Raw genomic sequence first — 14,542 nt, forward strand, 5'->3', positions numbered from 1 at the left:
ATGCAAAAGCTACAGAAACCCGCCACAACAAACAATTAAAGCTGCTCAGGTCATTGTGGCTCAAGGCGCTTGAGAACGCTGCACGGCCAGCGCATGCAAGGCAGCGAGCATTTCTGGGGAGGCATTTGCAAGGTCCATAGCAGACCCTGGGGCAAACGGCATGGCATGACCTCCTTGGCCACCGACAGGTGGATTATTCCCTTGCTGGACGGGTCGAGGGTTTGCTAAAGCAGCCAGTGTCATGTAGTTTTGAAGGGCCAGACGAGCCTGTTGAGCCTGTTGAGCCTGTTGAGCTTGTTGAGCCTGTTGGGCTTGTTGAGCCTGTTGGGCTTGTTGAGCCTGTTGGGCTTGTTGAGCCTGCTGAGCCTGTTGGGCTTGTTGGGCTTGGTGAGCCTGCTGGGCCGAGTATATGGGGTTGTAAGGCAACTGAGACTGGAGACTGGGTGTAGCTGAATAAGCGCCCCCACCCCCGGATCCAGAGGCTCCAATCAAGTGTGCTGGCAATCCCATATTTGAGGTGCCCATCATCGGCGACTGCATGTGTATGTGTGAGGTCGAAGGGGTGTGCATTGAGTGCATTGAATGCATTGGTGGCACGCCCATTCCCGAAGCCATGGCAGACATGGGCTGCAATGAAGGCCCAGAGGGCATCGAGTGCATGGGTGTCGCTGCATATGTGCTGGACTGGACATGCTGGCCGTAAGGCATCTGTACGCCATAAGCTTGAGCCGCGTAGGATGATGCAGGCGCAAAAGCGGCATTGGGAGGATAGGAACTATTGTGTTGTGACGGAGGCATGTCCGGGCCAACTCGGGCGGGAATGGCGGTAGGGGTATATGCACTTTGGGAGGCCAGCGAACCAAAGCCCGAGGGTGCGCGAGGCGCTTGTTGTGGAGACGCAACCGCTGTGCCTTGAAATTGGGCCATGCTCGCCGCGCCACGGGCCATGGAGGTAGTTGCGGCGGTCGCATCCGAAGCGCTTGGCGGAACATACACCAAAGGGCTTTGTAACGTGTCGACAGAACGGTAGGATTGCTGTACAATCTGCACTTGTTCTGGAGTCAGGAAACGACTGTTCAGCAACAGGATTTGTGTGCGGTCAGCCAAAATGCCCACCGACAGGGCATGTCGAAAGGCTTGTACGACAAAGCTGGGCAGCATGATGTCACGTCTCAGGTTCAAACGCACACGCGTCCAGTCGCTCGACTATTTATCGCGCATCCGCGGGTGGACGCCGGTGAGCTGAATTGCTGGACTGGGCTTGCATGCAACCCATCAAAAAGGTAATCGCATGCCACGTACCCCGATCATGTCAAAGCTGGCCGTGTTGCCAGAAGCCACTCGCTGTGATTGAATGTGGTTTCCGCCATTCGACTGCGGTCCCCCACCGACCCGAGCTGACGCTTTGTGACCTGCAATCGGGGATATTCGAATCTTGTGAGCTGATTCAGGCTTGAGCAACGGCGGTGCAAATCACCACTACAAGGCTTCAAATAGATGAATTAGCAAAGGCAATGCCTCGGCGTCTGAATTTTGCAACATACCACGTTTCGCACGAAGGCGCGATGTTGGTGCCAATTCATCCTCAAAGTCACTCTCCTCTTCTTCTGCTGACATACCAGAAGCGCTGCTTGAATCCGATTTCTGTGCCGCCTGTGGCCTGTCAGCTGCTGGAGAACAAAGTGCCCCCCCCCCAAAAAAAAAACATATCGGCAAAGAGCATCAGGAAGTATATTGGCGTTAAAAGCCCAGAGTCTGCAAGAAAAGGTAAGTCGAGCCAATAAAAAAGGTATCTGAAGGACGAAATGTGCGCGCACACCTTGCAGGGGTCCTTTCTTCGAGCGAGCTCCGTATCCCCAAGTGCTGCGATGCTCGTGGATGTACTCGCGCACAACGTCATAGGCATCCAACAAGTCTGTGTCCTCTGGGGCCAGACCATTGATTTCACGTTCCAACTGATGATATCGGTCATGCGCGACATTGTGCACGCATTTGGGAGTGTTATGAGAGCAGGGCCTTGTTGGAAAGGAAGTGGGACCAGGGTTCGGGTTGGCTATTGCCTCTTACCGAAGGCCGATCTGGAATGGTAGTGGCTGCGTCGTGTTTGATCCAAGCTCGCTCCTCAGTCCCGAAAAACGATACCTCACTGGCCTGGACCTCTGTGTCCTCAGCCAGTAGCTACACAAGGTCCGGTCAAGAGTCAGAAAAAACTCTCTTAACATGTAAACCATTCAGAAACCCCCCCCCCCCACAAAAAAGAAAAAAAAAAAAAGACCAACCCCCACCCTCTTCCAAAAGAAAATGAACAAAATTGAACAAACCTTGGCTGGCCACTTGAGACGATCCCCATATGGCACCCAGACCAAAGGTTTTGGTTCCTGTAACACAGCGTAATTGGCAACATGAGCGCGTGTGCCCTCCCTCTGTACAAGGATCGAATCAAGCCGAACAGGTAAAACAGAGAAAGAAGTAAAGACACCCGACTAGAAGAGCAAAGTTCGTACGCTGTGTATTTTGAGCGAGGCTCGCTGGCCTCGGCCACGACGACGGCTACTGGCGGGGGGAGAGACCTTGATAGCATCTGGCACGGACGAGCCAGTGGCTGTGTTGGCGGTGGTGGTCGACTTGCGCTTGCGTGGTACTTTAGGTTTAGGGGTGGGCACAAGTTGTTCCAGCTTCTTGCGCCAACTGACACATTTGTCAAAAACGTGAAGGTACAAAAGCATTTCCGAAGGCACTGCGACTTGGAGAACGCTATCCAGCCATTCTTCGTTGTGGCTTTGCCAGGAACGACGCATGACATCCGGAATGGTGTAGCGATATAGCCGACCAATTGCCTCCTTCGTGGAATCCAGGCCAGTGCTGCTTCGAACGTCCTTATCCCAAGCCTCAAACGCCAAGCCTTTGTCATCAGATTCTGATCCCTATTGATCCACCACAAGGCAATGGGTGAGAGCGGGCTATCACAATGGGCATGTTCCTGCAGCTCAATCGGCGACGCTTCAATAGACTCACCTGTGGTTGGAGAATGAGGAAATCTTTCTCTTTCAACTTTTGACCAAGCGAAAGCAGTTCCTTGTTGACTTGAGCCACGAATGACTGTTGTAGTGTCGGGCTGCAATTGGGCCCTGAGCCGTGCGGCAAGAGAGGCATGCCATGCTCCCTTTCGTGTAATTCAGCAACCCGTTGTCGCAACTCAGGTCGCACGTCTGTTGCTGGCACGTCTGAGACATTCTTGTTCCAGCCAACGATGGGCACGGGATGTTCGTCTCCAACGATGCTCGTAGCTAGTTGAAGCTGTCGGTCTTGCAACACACGGCGAAGGCGGGCCTCGTCTGCACACTACGGACGATGCATTGACCCAACAAACAAAATGACGTGAACCCCACACGCCTGCGGACGACCACCATTCAAACAAGGGAATGCCTTTTATGAAGCTGGAAGCACGGCCACACGTACGCGAGGGTCAAGCGAGTCGATGAGCTGTTGCAGCTTGCTTTCTGACTCGATATATGACCATTTGTAGCGTAAGACATTCCCTGGGATGGGGCTCGCCTCCTAGGTTGAAAGTACAAGCAACAGAAACAATCATCAATCACAAATGGGTATCACGCTTCAGGTACAAAAAAAACAAAAAAAAACAAAAAAAACCCCCCTCCCCCCACGAACAAAAAGCAAAAAGCAAAAAGCAAAAAAAAAAGAAAAAAAAAAAAAGAAAAAACAGGTTCGTATCAGACGCACCAAAACCTCTGGCTGGAAATCGGCATCATAAACGATTGGAGCAGGAGCATCCCGGTTTTGTTGCCAGGCTTGAACATCCTGGAGACCAGGCGGAAGCGCTGGTTCTTCATCGTGCTCTGAATCCTGATTGCGGTTGTGTGTACGATTTCGGCCCCGACCTCGGCCCCGCCCACGCGAGCGTCCACGACCACCGGCACTACCTGCACCCTGACTGGCCTCCTCGTCCTTGTCACGCAAAAACTGCAGACCATCAAGATGTAGCTGACGTCGCGACACGAGCCGGCTGTCGTTGCTGGACAAGGAATCATACAGGTCATAGTCTTCTTCATCTTCGTCCTCCAGCTTCCCATAGTCAGTGATTTCATCGACGTATTCCTCGTCCTCGTCCTCACCCTCCGAAGTGGATTCTGAGTGATCATTGTCCGAGTTGTCTGGGTCCCAGTCCGGCGAGTGTGCTGAACGTGCACCGCGGCCCCGACCTCTACCCCGGCCTCGTGCTCGGCCTCGGCCTCGACCTCGGCCAGCGCCTTTGGCTGCGCTTAGAGATTGGCCTCGACCCCGGCCTCGACCCCGGCCTCGAGTAGATCCACGCTTGTGTGAACGTCCTCGAGCTGGGCTCTGATGTGAAAGAGCTTCAAGATCACCGCGCCCTCGACTTTGGGCATTTGCGTGCCGGTGACCTGGGGCTGCCACGGCAGCTTGTGTACCCATACCAGCGCTCGCCTCAAAGATCTTCCAAAGAGCCATGCCACGAATCCCGGGCAGAAAGGGCTGGCGCTCTTTCAGTTGATGCAAGGTAGGGCGCAGAATGTCGGGGTTGCCGTCGTATCGCTCGACCACGACGCCAGGCAAGCTTTCACACAAGCGATAAAGGTTTCCGAGGCGATCTCGGCCCAAGACATCGCCGCGCGTGCCGATAGCAGAGGCCGCAAAGTCACGATATAGGGCATTGAGGTGCAGCGCATACGCCTCCTGCAGGCGACGCTTCACCAAATCTGTCAAGGCTACCGATGGCTGGGCGCAAGCATCAGCCAAGACTTTTTCAGGGTCATCGGGTGCGCAAATCTCTGACTGCTTGATTGCTGCTTGCTCTGCGTCAAGCTGAGCAAAATCAGACTGAATGCGTTCTTCAAGAGCCGCCATTTTCACAGTAGTCATAGCTTGCAAAGTTTGTGCGTCCTGGGCCAGCTATGGTGCAACCTATGATGAGAAATGACCAATTCCAATAATCCGTCTGAATGGGGGTTGGGGGGTTCTTGGGCTATTGTTGAATAACATACCAATGAGTCTGCGGCATTAAAGTGCAAAGCATTGCTCCACATCAAGCTGACATCGGCGGCACAACTCTCAAACGAAGTGTACTCGTCTGAACAGATCCGCTTGTAGATGGTCACCATGTCCATGGGCTACAGAAGAAGCGAGTCAATATTCCAATTCACGCGACAAAGCCACAAAAAATGAAAAAATAAAAAAAATAAAAAACAAAAAACAAAAAGTCGAACAAAAACAAATAAAAAGATGGTTTGGCATCAAAGTCCAAACGCACAGGCTTTCAGCTCACATCAAGATAGCAAAGGCTACCATTAGAACAGGCGGCTTTGAAAATCGTGGGCTTACCTTTTTGATGGTGTTGTAGTAAGCAGGCAATTCCCGGCGTGTGGGCAGCTCCAGGAAAGGGATGTGAAGAATGCGATCCTCTTCGTTTTCATGCAGTTGAATGGACGCGTACAATTCTAAGCAAGTACTGCGAACGAGGGCAGCACGAGCAAGTTGGTAGAACGCCCTTCCACTGCAGGAAGTGACATTGCTGTCAATCATTGTTCAGGGTGATGGTGAGCTTCGAAAGGAACCCAACAACGAGGATGCCTCGATGGTCACGAGCCAACCAAACATACTTTGTTTCGCGGGTTCGGCGTGTTGAGACCTCTTCTATTTGCTGCTGGCAGGCTTCGGCCTCATCAAGGTAGGCCGCGATACTTTCACGGATTTCAGTCGTGTCTAGAGCCTATGAATTACGGGCGGGTGAGGATGGTCTCCGGCTTGCAGGTAGAAGCATAAATAGCTGAAGTGAAACTGGGAAAAACGACAGACCTGCTCTTGTAAAAACACTAACAAGCGTAGCTTGGAGAGCGAATCAAGGGCAACAAGTTCAGTGGTGCTCAGCGAGTTGAAGAGTCGCGGGAACTCGATGACAAAATCGGGATGACTGAGCACATAATGGCATAGGATGCCCTGTGCAGCAAGAAACAACAATCATCGAGTGCATTGTATTCAAGTCAGGACGGAGGGGTTTCTCAGCTCTGGAAGAAGAAGGAAAAGCTGGCAACAATGTACATAGGGTATGAAAAGGGTGCTTTGGGTACCTGGAGAGAAGATTCGTCCAGCGTCAGCTCGTGCAACCACATGGTGCTCTCTACCTGAGGGTAGAGATCAAGCACACCGGCTGTGGTGAGCTAGTGATAAAAAAAGCGAAAAAAACAAAGACGTTGGTTGCCTAGCCGTTTTTGCGGCACTCGAGTTTCCTTCAGCCCCTCCTTCGCCTTTGTTCGCCTCTTTTGCTCGCACAAAAAAATCGACAAACAGACTTTATTGGCCTTGTCATTGCGCAAGATGAGTTTGAGGATGGGCACAAAGATGGCCACCAAGATGCGCCACGCTTTAGTATCCGAGTCAAAGAGGAACGTGGCAAGGTCATCGAGGTGTACGCGGTTCTCGAGACCAAGCTCTTCTTGCATAGAGTTGAGAAAGTCGAGCAACGGAAGCGTCTAGGGATGGTCAAGTTGTTGCAGTACGTGGCGTGAAGAGTGAGAAGTGCCGACTCTCACAGGGCGATTAAGTTCATGTGTCGATCGTACCTCGCCAAAAATAGCATCAGCTTGTGCCTGCGATACGGAGGCGGGGAGCGGGCGGCGGGGCCAAAGAATTGGGAGTCCTTGCACAAGCGGTCGAGGCGTCGATGCATCTGCGACCCATTCCTCGGGCTAAGTTGCGCACGGCATGCACATGTGAGAATCATTGATAACGTCATCTGTTCAAGCCGCAGAGTAAGTTCAGTCGGTGGCCAGCTTGACGCGTGTGTTTGCTGGCTGGGTACTTGAATCTGAAGGCGTTGCACCAACCTCTTGCTTCAGCTCATGTTGAGCACCACATTCACCCGTTGGACTGGGAGGTGCAGCTTCTTCCGCTTGACGTGGAGTATCAACGGTCGGTGCTTCCTGCACGGACGTGTGCGTGTTTGTTTGGTCTTGCTCATTTTCAGCGGTGCTTTGGAAAGCAGGCTGCGAGGCGTTTGCGGCCTGAGGGGTGGTCACTTCGGGTGAATTGGCGGGTTTGCTTCTCTTGGCTGCAGGTTCACCCACAACTACTGAAGGTTCCACAACCGGTTGCGATCCGGGTGTGTCAGCATCTGCCTCCTCATGAGGCTTGGGGCTATGAGGGGCAGACATGGCCTGCTGTCGAGAGGCAGGCATCAGAAGATGGACAGCCGAGCAAACAGAAACAGACGGCCAGAGATCGGCTCAATGCCGGCCCAATCCGCGGCTCCCAAAGTCATGCAGATACCAACAGGGGTGGGACTCGGCCCAACAATCTCGTTGATACTGTTGGGGTTAGATTCGACACCCCACATCCATGCCGTTGTCCAGGACGAAGAAGCTCCACTGGGCGACCACAGGGTTGAGCAAAATGGCGCCGCGTGTCAGACACCGATGGGGCATGTGAGGACAACAGCGAGCCAACCCAGCCAGTCTGATGGGGATCGCCGACCTTCCCACAGAAAAGAAAAATATGAGAGAGAGGTGAGAGAGATGGAAAAGTGCGAGAGAGAGATTGAGAGAGACGAGAGAGAGAGACAGAAAGACAGAGAGATAGAGGAGACAGAGGAGAGACAGAGATAGAGAGAGACAGAGAGAGGAGGCAGACAGAGACAGAGAGAAATGAGAGACAGAGAACAGAGATAGAGACAGATAGGAAGGAGAGACAGAGAGACAGAGGGAGAAAGGAGAGACAAAAGAATGAGAGAAGCATGAGCATAAAGTGGTATAGTGTGTCTGTACGCACACTTTGAGAGGGATGAAGCCGTAACGGTCGTTTCAATGTCTCACAACGGTCAGCAGCTCAAAGCTCGATCCATGGTTGGTTCTGGGCAGCACACCCTGGCGGAGACTTTGGTTGTGATGAAAAGAGCAAGAATTTGCATGCTTCGTGAGGTGACAACTAGCCGAGCTTCGATACCGAAAGCGCCTGTTCCTTGCATCGCACGCCATACACAACCTGTTTTGAGTGGAGGAACGACGAGCGCCAGTTTACCCATGGAGATCCCAAAGTTCCGCCCGTAGGTCACGTGTCCCAAAAAAGACTCTCGGGGGTCGCCTGGGCTCTCCGTTGAGCCCCCCTCCTGGTTTTCCCCCACACCATAAGCAAGGAAGAAAAGCAAAGTGTTTCAATTGAATAGAATGAATGCTCAAATCACGAGTTCTGCGGTTGAAATCGTGAGCGTAATCTAGCTAAAAGCCCCACCCGGGCCGGTGCTGCTTGTACTGGGCGCAGCAGATGGGATGCTGGCTGCAAAAAGCTTGCAAAGGCTATTGACAATATGGTACAGGTTATCATCAACACGTTGTAGGGCATGGACATGTCTGGCACGGCGACGGGAACGCTGACCACCGCCGCGAGCTCCTGGCGACTCAGGTCAAGCGAGTTATTGGTGAAAATGTGCAGCACAGCGCCAGCTGGAATTGTGATCCCCTTGAACGGGTCGCGCGGGTAGTCGTCGTTGCGCAAAAATGTTTGCTGCAGCCCCACACTTTATTGTTTTGGTACCATGAAGAGCGTCAACCACCGTGAGCACTGCCCAGAAAAAGCAAACCCACAAGAGGACCCACGCCTGATCTTGCAAACCCACCTCATTGTCAGCGTCGTGCGAGCTGGAATCTCAATCACGCCCGCCCACAACGCCGGTGCCACATGCGGCTGCACACACAACGCGGGGAAATGAGCTGCCACCAAACTTTGCGTTTCAATCTCCTTGATCATCTTTGGAAACAACCCTTTCTGCAGCAAAAAAAACTCAGAACAAAAACACACAAATGGAAAGAGGGGGGGGGGGCGGGGGGGATGTGACGGACCACGGCTGCCTCGAATGTCTCTCGTTCAGTTGTCCAATGCGTGTCATTATCAAGCACAAGGCGTCGTGTGTGCGCATAGACATTCAACTGCCAAGGTATGGCTTCCTGAACAAGCAATCGCACCGACTCGTCGGCTCGATTGATGATCTGTGACGTGCACACCGTTGCAAGGCATCCACGTGAGCTAGACCGCTGGTAAATCAGCCTTCACTCTTGCAATAGACGAACCGTGGTAATAAGATGTGCTCGTTCTTGACCTTGCGTGATGGCCTGTCGATATACATCAAGCACCGGCGATGGCAAACGTGCACCGTCCACCTGTTGCCAAGAAAGATTGGTCGCCAGAGGCGTGGCCTCGGACACGCGGCAAGGGAGCGAATGACACGCGCCATGTGGGGCAGAGAGCATGACGGTGGAGTCCGTGGCTACCAGATCCAGCGCAAAAGATTTGGTCCATCTGAAGATTACATGCACAGGTGAGCAAGTTGTGCTGCAGAGTCGCAGAGCGAGTGCGCAGAGTCGCAGAGCAAGCGCTGCCGTAGACTTTGTGACACAGACCTGGACTTTGGGACCATGCCGAGCGCGGTTGCCCAAGACTGCACCTACGAGTTTTGTTCAAGCAAAAGAATTACCACACATGTGCTTTGCTGGCTCAATACGCGGCGGCGGTCAAGCATATGCAGAGAGGAAATCAGCATCGTACGGGTTTGGCGGCACCATTTGGGGCCTTGAGTTTGGTGGCAGTTAGTGTGATCTGGTAGCACTGGCACTCGTCATCATATTGGACAGCCAATTTGGTGCCGTGATAGTCTGAGTTGTGGCGAAGATCCGAGGCTAGCCACTCAGTCAGACTGCCGTTGTCATATGGGAACAGCGCCAGAAGTTGTACCAAGTTCTCGGTGCAAGCCAAGTCGTCAGGCCGCAGGACTGTGCGATAAGTCAAACGGCGTGCGCTTGGCACGCCCTCGGCATGCAAGAGCTCAAGACCAGTCCGCTGAAAGAGGTGGGGCAGGTTCAAAGAGGAAGGGTGACTCAAGCTACTGCAGCTCAGTGCACCCACGTAGGCGCGAAGTGCCCGCCAGCGCTCCTCAACCTCGATACCAGGCTCCAAGGCTGCTGAGAGCTATGGCAATGTTTTTAGACCAACGCGACCGCGAAAGTGAGAGCAAGGTGCCACACATAGATACACCACAAATGAGAGGACCATTCACCTGAGTGCCCGAAACCATGGACAGGTGGCGCACAGCTGGATTCAAGAGGCGTCCTTGAGTCGCGGTCAGAGTCAAGGCTCGCACTTGATAGCCACGCAAGTGGTCATGCAAGCTTCGTGCTGGTTCATGATTTATCGAGGTGTTGAGCGAAATGGTGGCCTGGTACAACAAGCGTCCTTGCGCCAAGGGATGCAGCTCAATATGCTCTGCCAATGCTCCATCCAACAAGACGCACCCAACAACCAACAACAAGGCCAGGCCACCCACACTGCAAACTGCACTCGGCCGGGCTGCCCACGGCCGCGCCCTGCCCAGTGTCATTTCTAACATTGACAATGAACAAGAGAAATGAAAGTTTTTTTTTTCTTTGTTTTTGACTCACATGTCAATTTTTTATGGTGTTGGTAGTCGCTAGAATATTGTATTCCTTGAGTCACGCGAGCTGTCAAGGGTGTGACACCACATTGAATGGCCCACGCTTTGTTACATTCGATTGGAAGGACGATGCTGGAGGGACAAAAGGGGGGAGGCCCAGCACAGCTGGGTAGGTAAAGGAGGTGGGGGACACATCGCACAATCACTACTGCGCCGCCAGGAGACCAATTTGGCGCTTCATCTCATCAAGTAAATGCTCGCGTGTCTGGCCGCGCCCGCTCTGTGGTCGAGTCGTGCAAGGTCCAAACCAATCAAGCAATCAAGCAAAGTCGATGAGCCTTCACTGATTTATCAAGGTGTCCAAAGCGCACGGGCAGGAATTGACTTAGTATGAAGAACAAACCGTGATTTTGAGTTTGGCAGCGGCAAGGGCATCTTGATATCGCACAGAGAGCTCACTCATGACACCAGTGTCTGGTGATACACTCTCGGGTTGACGTTGATCAATTTGCCGACGAACGTGCGCAAATGGCTTCTCCTGTCAAGGTAAACGAGTTTCATCCAGCCGTGGTCCTCAAGTCAGATCATGGCATGGGGACAAGCAGGTGGCGAGAAGCCATTTGACACGCTTGGGTAGCAGACACCGACCTGCTGAGGCAAGACTAGAGTGTATGCCTCACCATGGGCGCCAGCGCGACCGACACGACCCACGCTATTGGCACACGCGTAACGGATGCCATCAGTCAAGGAGCCCTCAAGGTAGCGGAGGGAAGTGGCAGACGGGTAACCACCTACCGATGGATGTATGTTTTCGGAAAAGCCGGGGCATCATAACTGATGACGGTTTCCACATTTTTGATATCAATACCGCGTGCCATGTTGTCTGAGCACACCAGCACGCTCAGCTCGCCAGCCGCAAACTGATGACAGTGTACAATTGGTTGTGCGTCAGAATGAAACGTGGATGGCGTTGGCTCATATAGTCTTGGTCGGTAGCATTGCGATATACTAGACCTGCTTCAGCGCCCGGGTGTTCTCTTGTTGAGATTGACTGGATGAGACCTCTGCGACGGACAACTCATCAAAGTACTGCAGCAAAGCCGTCACGCTGAGGAAGAAAAGCATGCAAAAGAAGAAAAAGGAAGCAGACGGTGTATCCAGATGATCATGAGCAGATATCTTGCAGAACAAGCTGAGCCTGGTGACGAAGCATGCCAAAGCTGAGCCTGGTGACGAAGCATGCCAACGCACCGCTTGGCCGTGTTCAGAGCTGACACGAAGATCAAAACGCGTTGCATTTGAAAGCCAATCAAGAGAGATAGCAGCACCAAGGGTCGCTCTGTGGCAGTGCAAGACACCGTGTACTCGTCGATCGAGCGTGGAATGGTGCTCTTGCCATTTGCATCTGCAAGCACAGGAACAGGTGAATGGGTGAGGTGACGGAACCACAATACATACACGAGCAAATGACGTGAAAAAGCAAGCGAAGCCAGCGCACCATCCTGATGGGCAGAGCTAGCAATGACCATCGTCGGAAAAGCCAGCCGCAAAGGTTCAAGTTTCTCGGGATCCCGAGTGAGGGTGGCAGAGAAGAGAAGCTGTTGCAAACGCGTTCCCTCGGCGTGAAACCTGTGTGGTTGCCAGTACCGGGTATGGTGAGAGTGTGTCAACTCGCGAGTGCCGTTGGACATGCGTGGGAAAGAAGGACCCGCAAAGAAAAATCATTGGTGATGGGGAGCACAAGTGCCTGAAGCAAGGTGGGGAGAGAAAAATATGGGCATGAAGTGTTTCAAACGGACCGAGTCAATGTCATGTTCATTGGATCACTACTTTCACGGCCTCGGTAAAGTGCCTTGCGCAGCGCTTCCAGCCACGATTGATAAGATTGCGTCAAAAGACTAAAAATAAAATGGAATGGACAAGACACGAAGGCAAAGAGCCGTGAGTTGTGTCATGGACCGTATTTCTGTCATTGCGGCGTGGATGGGTTACCAAGGCCCGACGAGGACCAACCGATCGGCTTCATCCACCACCAAAAAGCGCACGTGGCGCAAGTCAAAATGGGCTAATAAGCGAAGGTGCGGTGATTGGCAATGGCAAGTTGAGAACGATGACGGTTGACAGCGTACATGGGTTGGAAACAAGCGCCCAAAGCCCCCATCTCTTTACCGGTTTGGTGGAGGTGGTCGACTAAGCGACCTGGTGTAGCGACCACAATGTCAATGCTCTGCTCTTGCAGCAGTTTCTACGGGAGTCAACAGCACAGAGCACAGAGCAAAGGAGCGACAGGGCAAAACGCTGAGAAGAGCTGCGTTTTGGGGGAGTACCGCTTCGCACAGGCCCACGAAGACTTACCTGTTCTTGTGAAAGCGAAGTTTGACCGGTGAGTGCAGCCACACGCAGCGGCTCGCGCCCAGCACACAGCTGGGAGGCACCAAGAAGATCCCGAGCCACCCGCACCACTTGCAGAGCAAGCTGGCGGGTGGGGAGAACGATAAGGGCGCGAATGCGCGGGGTTACGCGTTCCGCCAGCAGATGGAGAATGGGCAAGAGATAACACAGCGTTTTGCCGCTACCCGTGGGTGCACACACGCAAAAGTCACCCGGGTGGCCGGCAGCGTTCCAAGAAGCTATGAGGCGCGGTACCATTGCGCGCTGCAAGGGAAACAGCGTTTTCATATCACGACGTTGCATGGCACGCTGCAACTCGGGGTGCAATGCTGAGGTATCAACCGGTTGCAGCTCTTGGCCCTCAGCAAAGCCAGCTCGAAGCTGCTGTGGATGCGCCAGCCAAGCTGGCAGTGTCTGACGCACGCGCGTGCTGCGTACACGCTTGTCTGCTGGGGCTTCGAGGGGAACGGCAAGCACGGGGCCATCATCGTCGTGAAGATTCGCCAACTCGTTGTCCTGTTCCTCGGTATTGCTGGCGACCTGACTCTGGGCAGCCTGTCGCTTGGCCTCGAGGCGTTGCCGAAAGCGATCCTCTGCACTCAAACCCGAGATACTCGGTTCGTTTTCAGCCCCTCCCGTCTCCTCATCACTACTTTCCTCCTGCATCGGCGACCAGGCATCCTCGTTCTCTTGCTCGTCCGTCACGTCCTCCTTCTGCTCATTGCCCTCCGCGGCCTCATTGTCAGCCTCCTCCTCCACGAGGTTCGCCCCCACCACCGCTGCCGGGCTACCATTGGCAGTGCCATCAGCATCCCCCACCTCTTCCTGATCGCCCAAATACCGCCGCACGTTAAACATGGTTCAAGGTCGACCACAATCTCCTCGTCCCGCTCCTCTCTGCCCCTGCTCTCGCCTGGAAAAAAAGGTTGTCCCACACACACACACACACACACACACACACACATGGCCCAGGCATGGAGTGGTGGTTCTTCATTAAATTTCTAAGACACACCTTTAAAAGTTGTCGTCCAGCCTTGTATTCAAGTCTCCTTGGGTACTCAAGGAGACCGGAAAGTGACCGTTACATCCAGTTCGCGTTGTTGTGTTTGGCGCTGCCACGGGTGGATTTGCGCGCTCAATTTCGCGCGCTCGTGTGCATTCGCGTGCATCGGTGTTGATTGAGCATTTGCTGCGCTGTTGCTTCAACCTGCTTGACGCTTGCAAAGCCTTGGCACCAAGATATCCGGAAACGAACTTTTAATCAGTTCAAGGTACCTTGTGTCAATTCTAGAACGGACGACAAGAACAGCCACCGGCCACTTTGTGCCGTCTGCCTCGGGTCTGAGGTGGTTGTATTGGGAGCTCGGATCGCAATGCCCAGTGCCCCGGCTGCCACGCCATCTCCCGGTGGTCGTGGCCGAGCTCGTTTCGATTTTTCCGCCAAACCCGCTGCAATGGAACGGTAAGATGATATCGAACGAGCACGCGCAGTTGAGGCTCAGGTACCTGGCGTCTTACGCTCACTATTTTTTTTTTTTTTTTTTGGCTCGTCCGTAACATTTGGCAACAGCTCCAACAGCAAACGTCCCGCCGCCCACAGTCAAGGTATGTCAAGCTTTACAGCATGAGCGCCTCTTTCTTTTTTCTTTCCTTTTTTTTTTTGGGGGGGGGGGGGGGGGGTTGAAAAAGGGGTTTCCT

General features: G+C 53.4%; 2 protein-coding genes across 2 annotated transcripts in view; one reads left to right on the top strand and one right to left on the bottom strand.

Moving 5' to 3' along the window:
- Window positions 1-60: 60 nt before the first annotated feature.
- On the bottom strand, window positions 61-13,751 carry MONBRDRAFT_34261 (uncharacterized protein; the record flags this gene model as incomplete). The annotated part of the gene is made up of 34 exons (XM_001749692.1): window positions 12,809-13,751; window positions 12,583-12,698; window positions 12,253-12,351; window positions 11,952-12,082; window positions 11,705-11,858; window positions 11,468-11,561; window positions 11,249-11,373; window positions 11,102-11,165; window positions 9,571-9,990; window positions 9,426-9,469; window positions 9,096-9,324; window positions 8,868-9,014; window positions 8,645-8,712; window positions 8,404-8,545; window positions 7,507-7,790; window positions 6,861-7,170; window positions 6,597-6,623; window positions 6,327-6,506; window positions 6,105-6,194; window positions 5,833-5,973; window positions 5,637-5,746; window positions 5,359-5,485; window positions 5,022-5,147; window positions 4,455-4,929; window positions 3,742-4,172; window positions 3,460-3,558; window positions 3,016-3,342; window positions 2,505-2,924; window positions 2,322-2,378; window positions 2,068-2,178; window positions 1,820-1,955; window positions 1,545-1,670; window positions 1,303-1,412; window positions 61-1,206 (listed from the first exon to the last, which is right to left on the bottom strand). The coding sequence occupies exons 1-34, from the start codon at window positions 13,700-13,702 to the stop codon at window positions 61-63; spliced, it is 7,560 nt and encodes a 2,519-aa protein (XP_001749744.1). The 5' UTR covers window positions 13,703-13,751.
- A 466-nt stretch (window positions 13,752-14,217) lies between these two features.
- Window positions 14,218-14,542, top strand: part of MONBRDRAFT_29248 (uncharacterized protein) — a gene marked incomplete at both ends in the record, with an annotated part of 7,483 nt that continues 7,158 nt past the window's right edge. The window contains 2 exons of the mRNA XM_001749635.1: window positions 14,218-14,306; window positions 14,415-14,449. Of these exons, the coding sequence (XP_001749687.1) occupies window positions 14,218-14,306; window positions 14,415-14,449 (124 nt within the window). The remainder of the gene's footprint in view (window positions 14,307-14,414; window positions 14,450-14,542) is intronic.

This window comes from Monosiga brevicollis, genomic scaffold (assembly GCF_000002865.3).
Source record: "Monosiga brevicollis MX1 MONBRscaffold_32 genomic scaffold, whole genome shotgun sequence".
Lineage (NCBI taxonomy): Eukaryota > Choanoflagellata > Craspedida > Salpingoecidae > Monosiga > Monosiga brevicollis.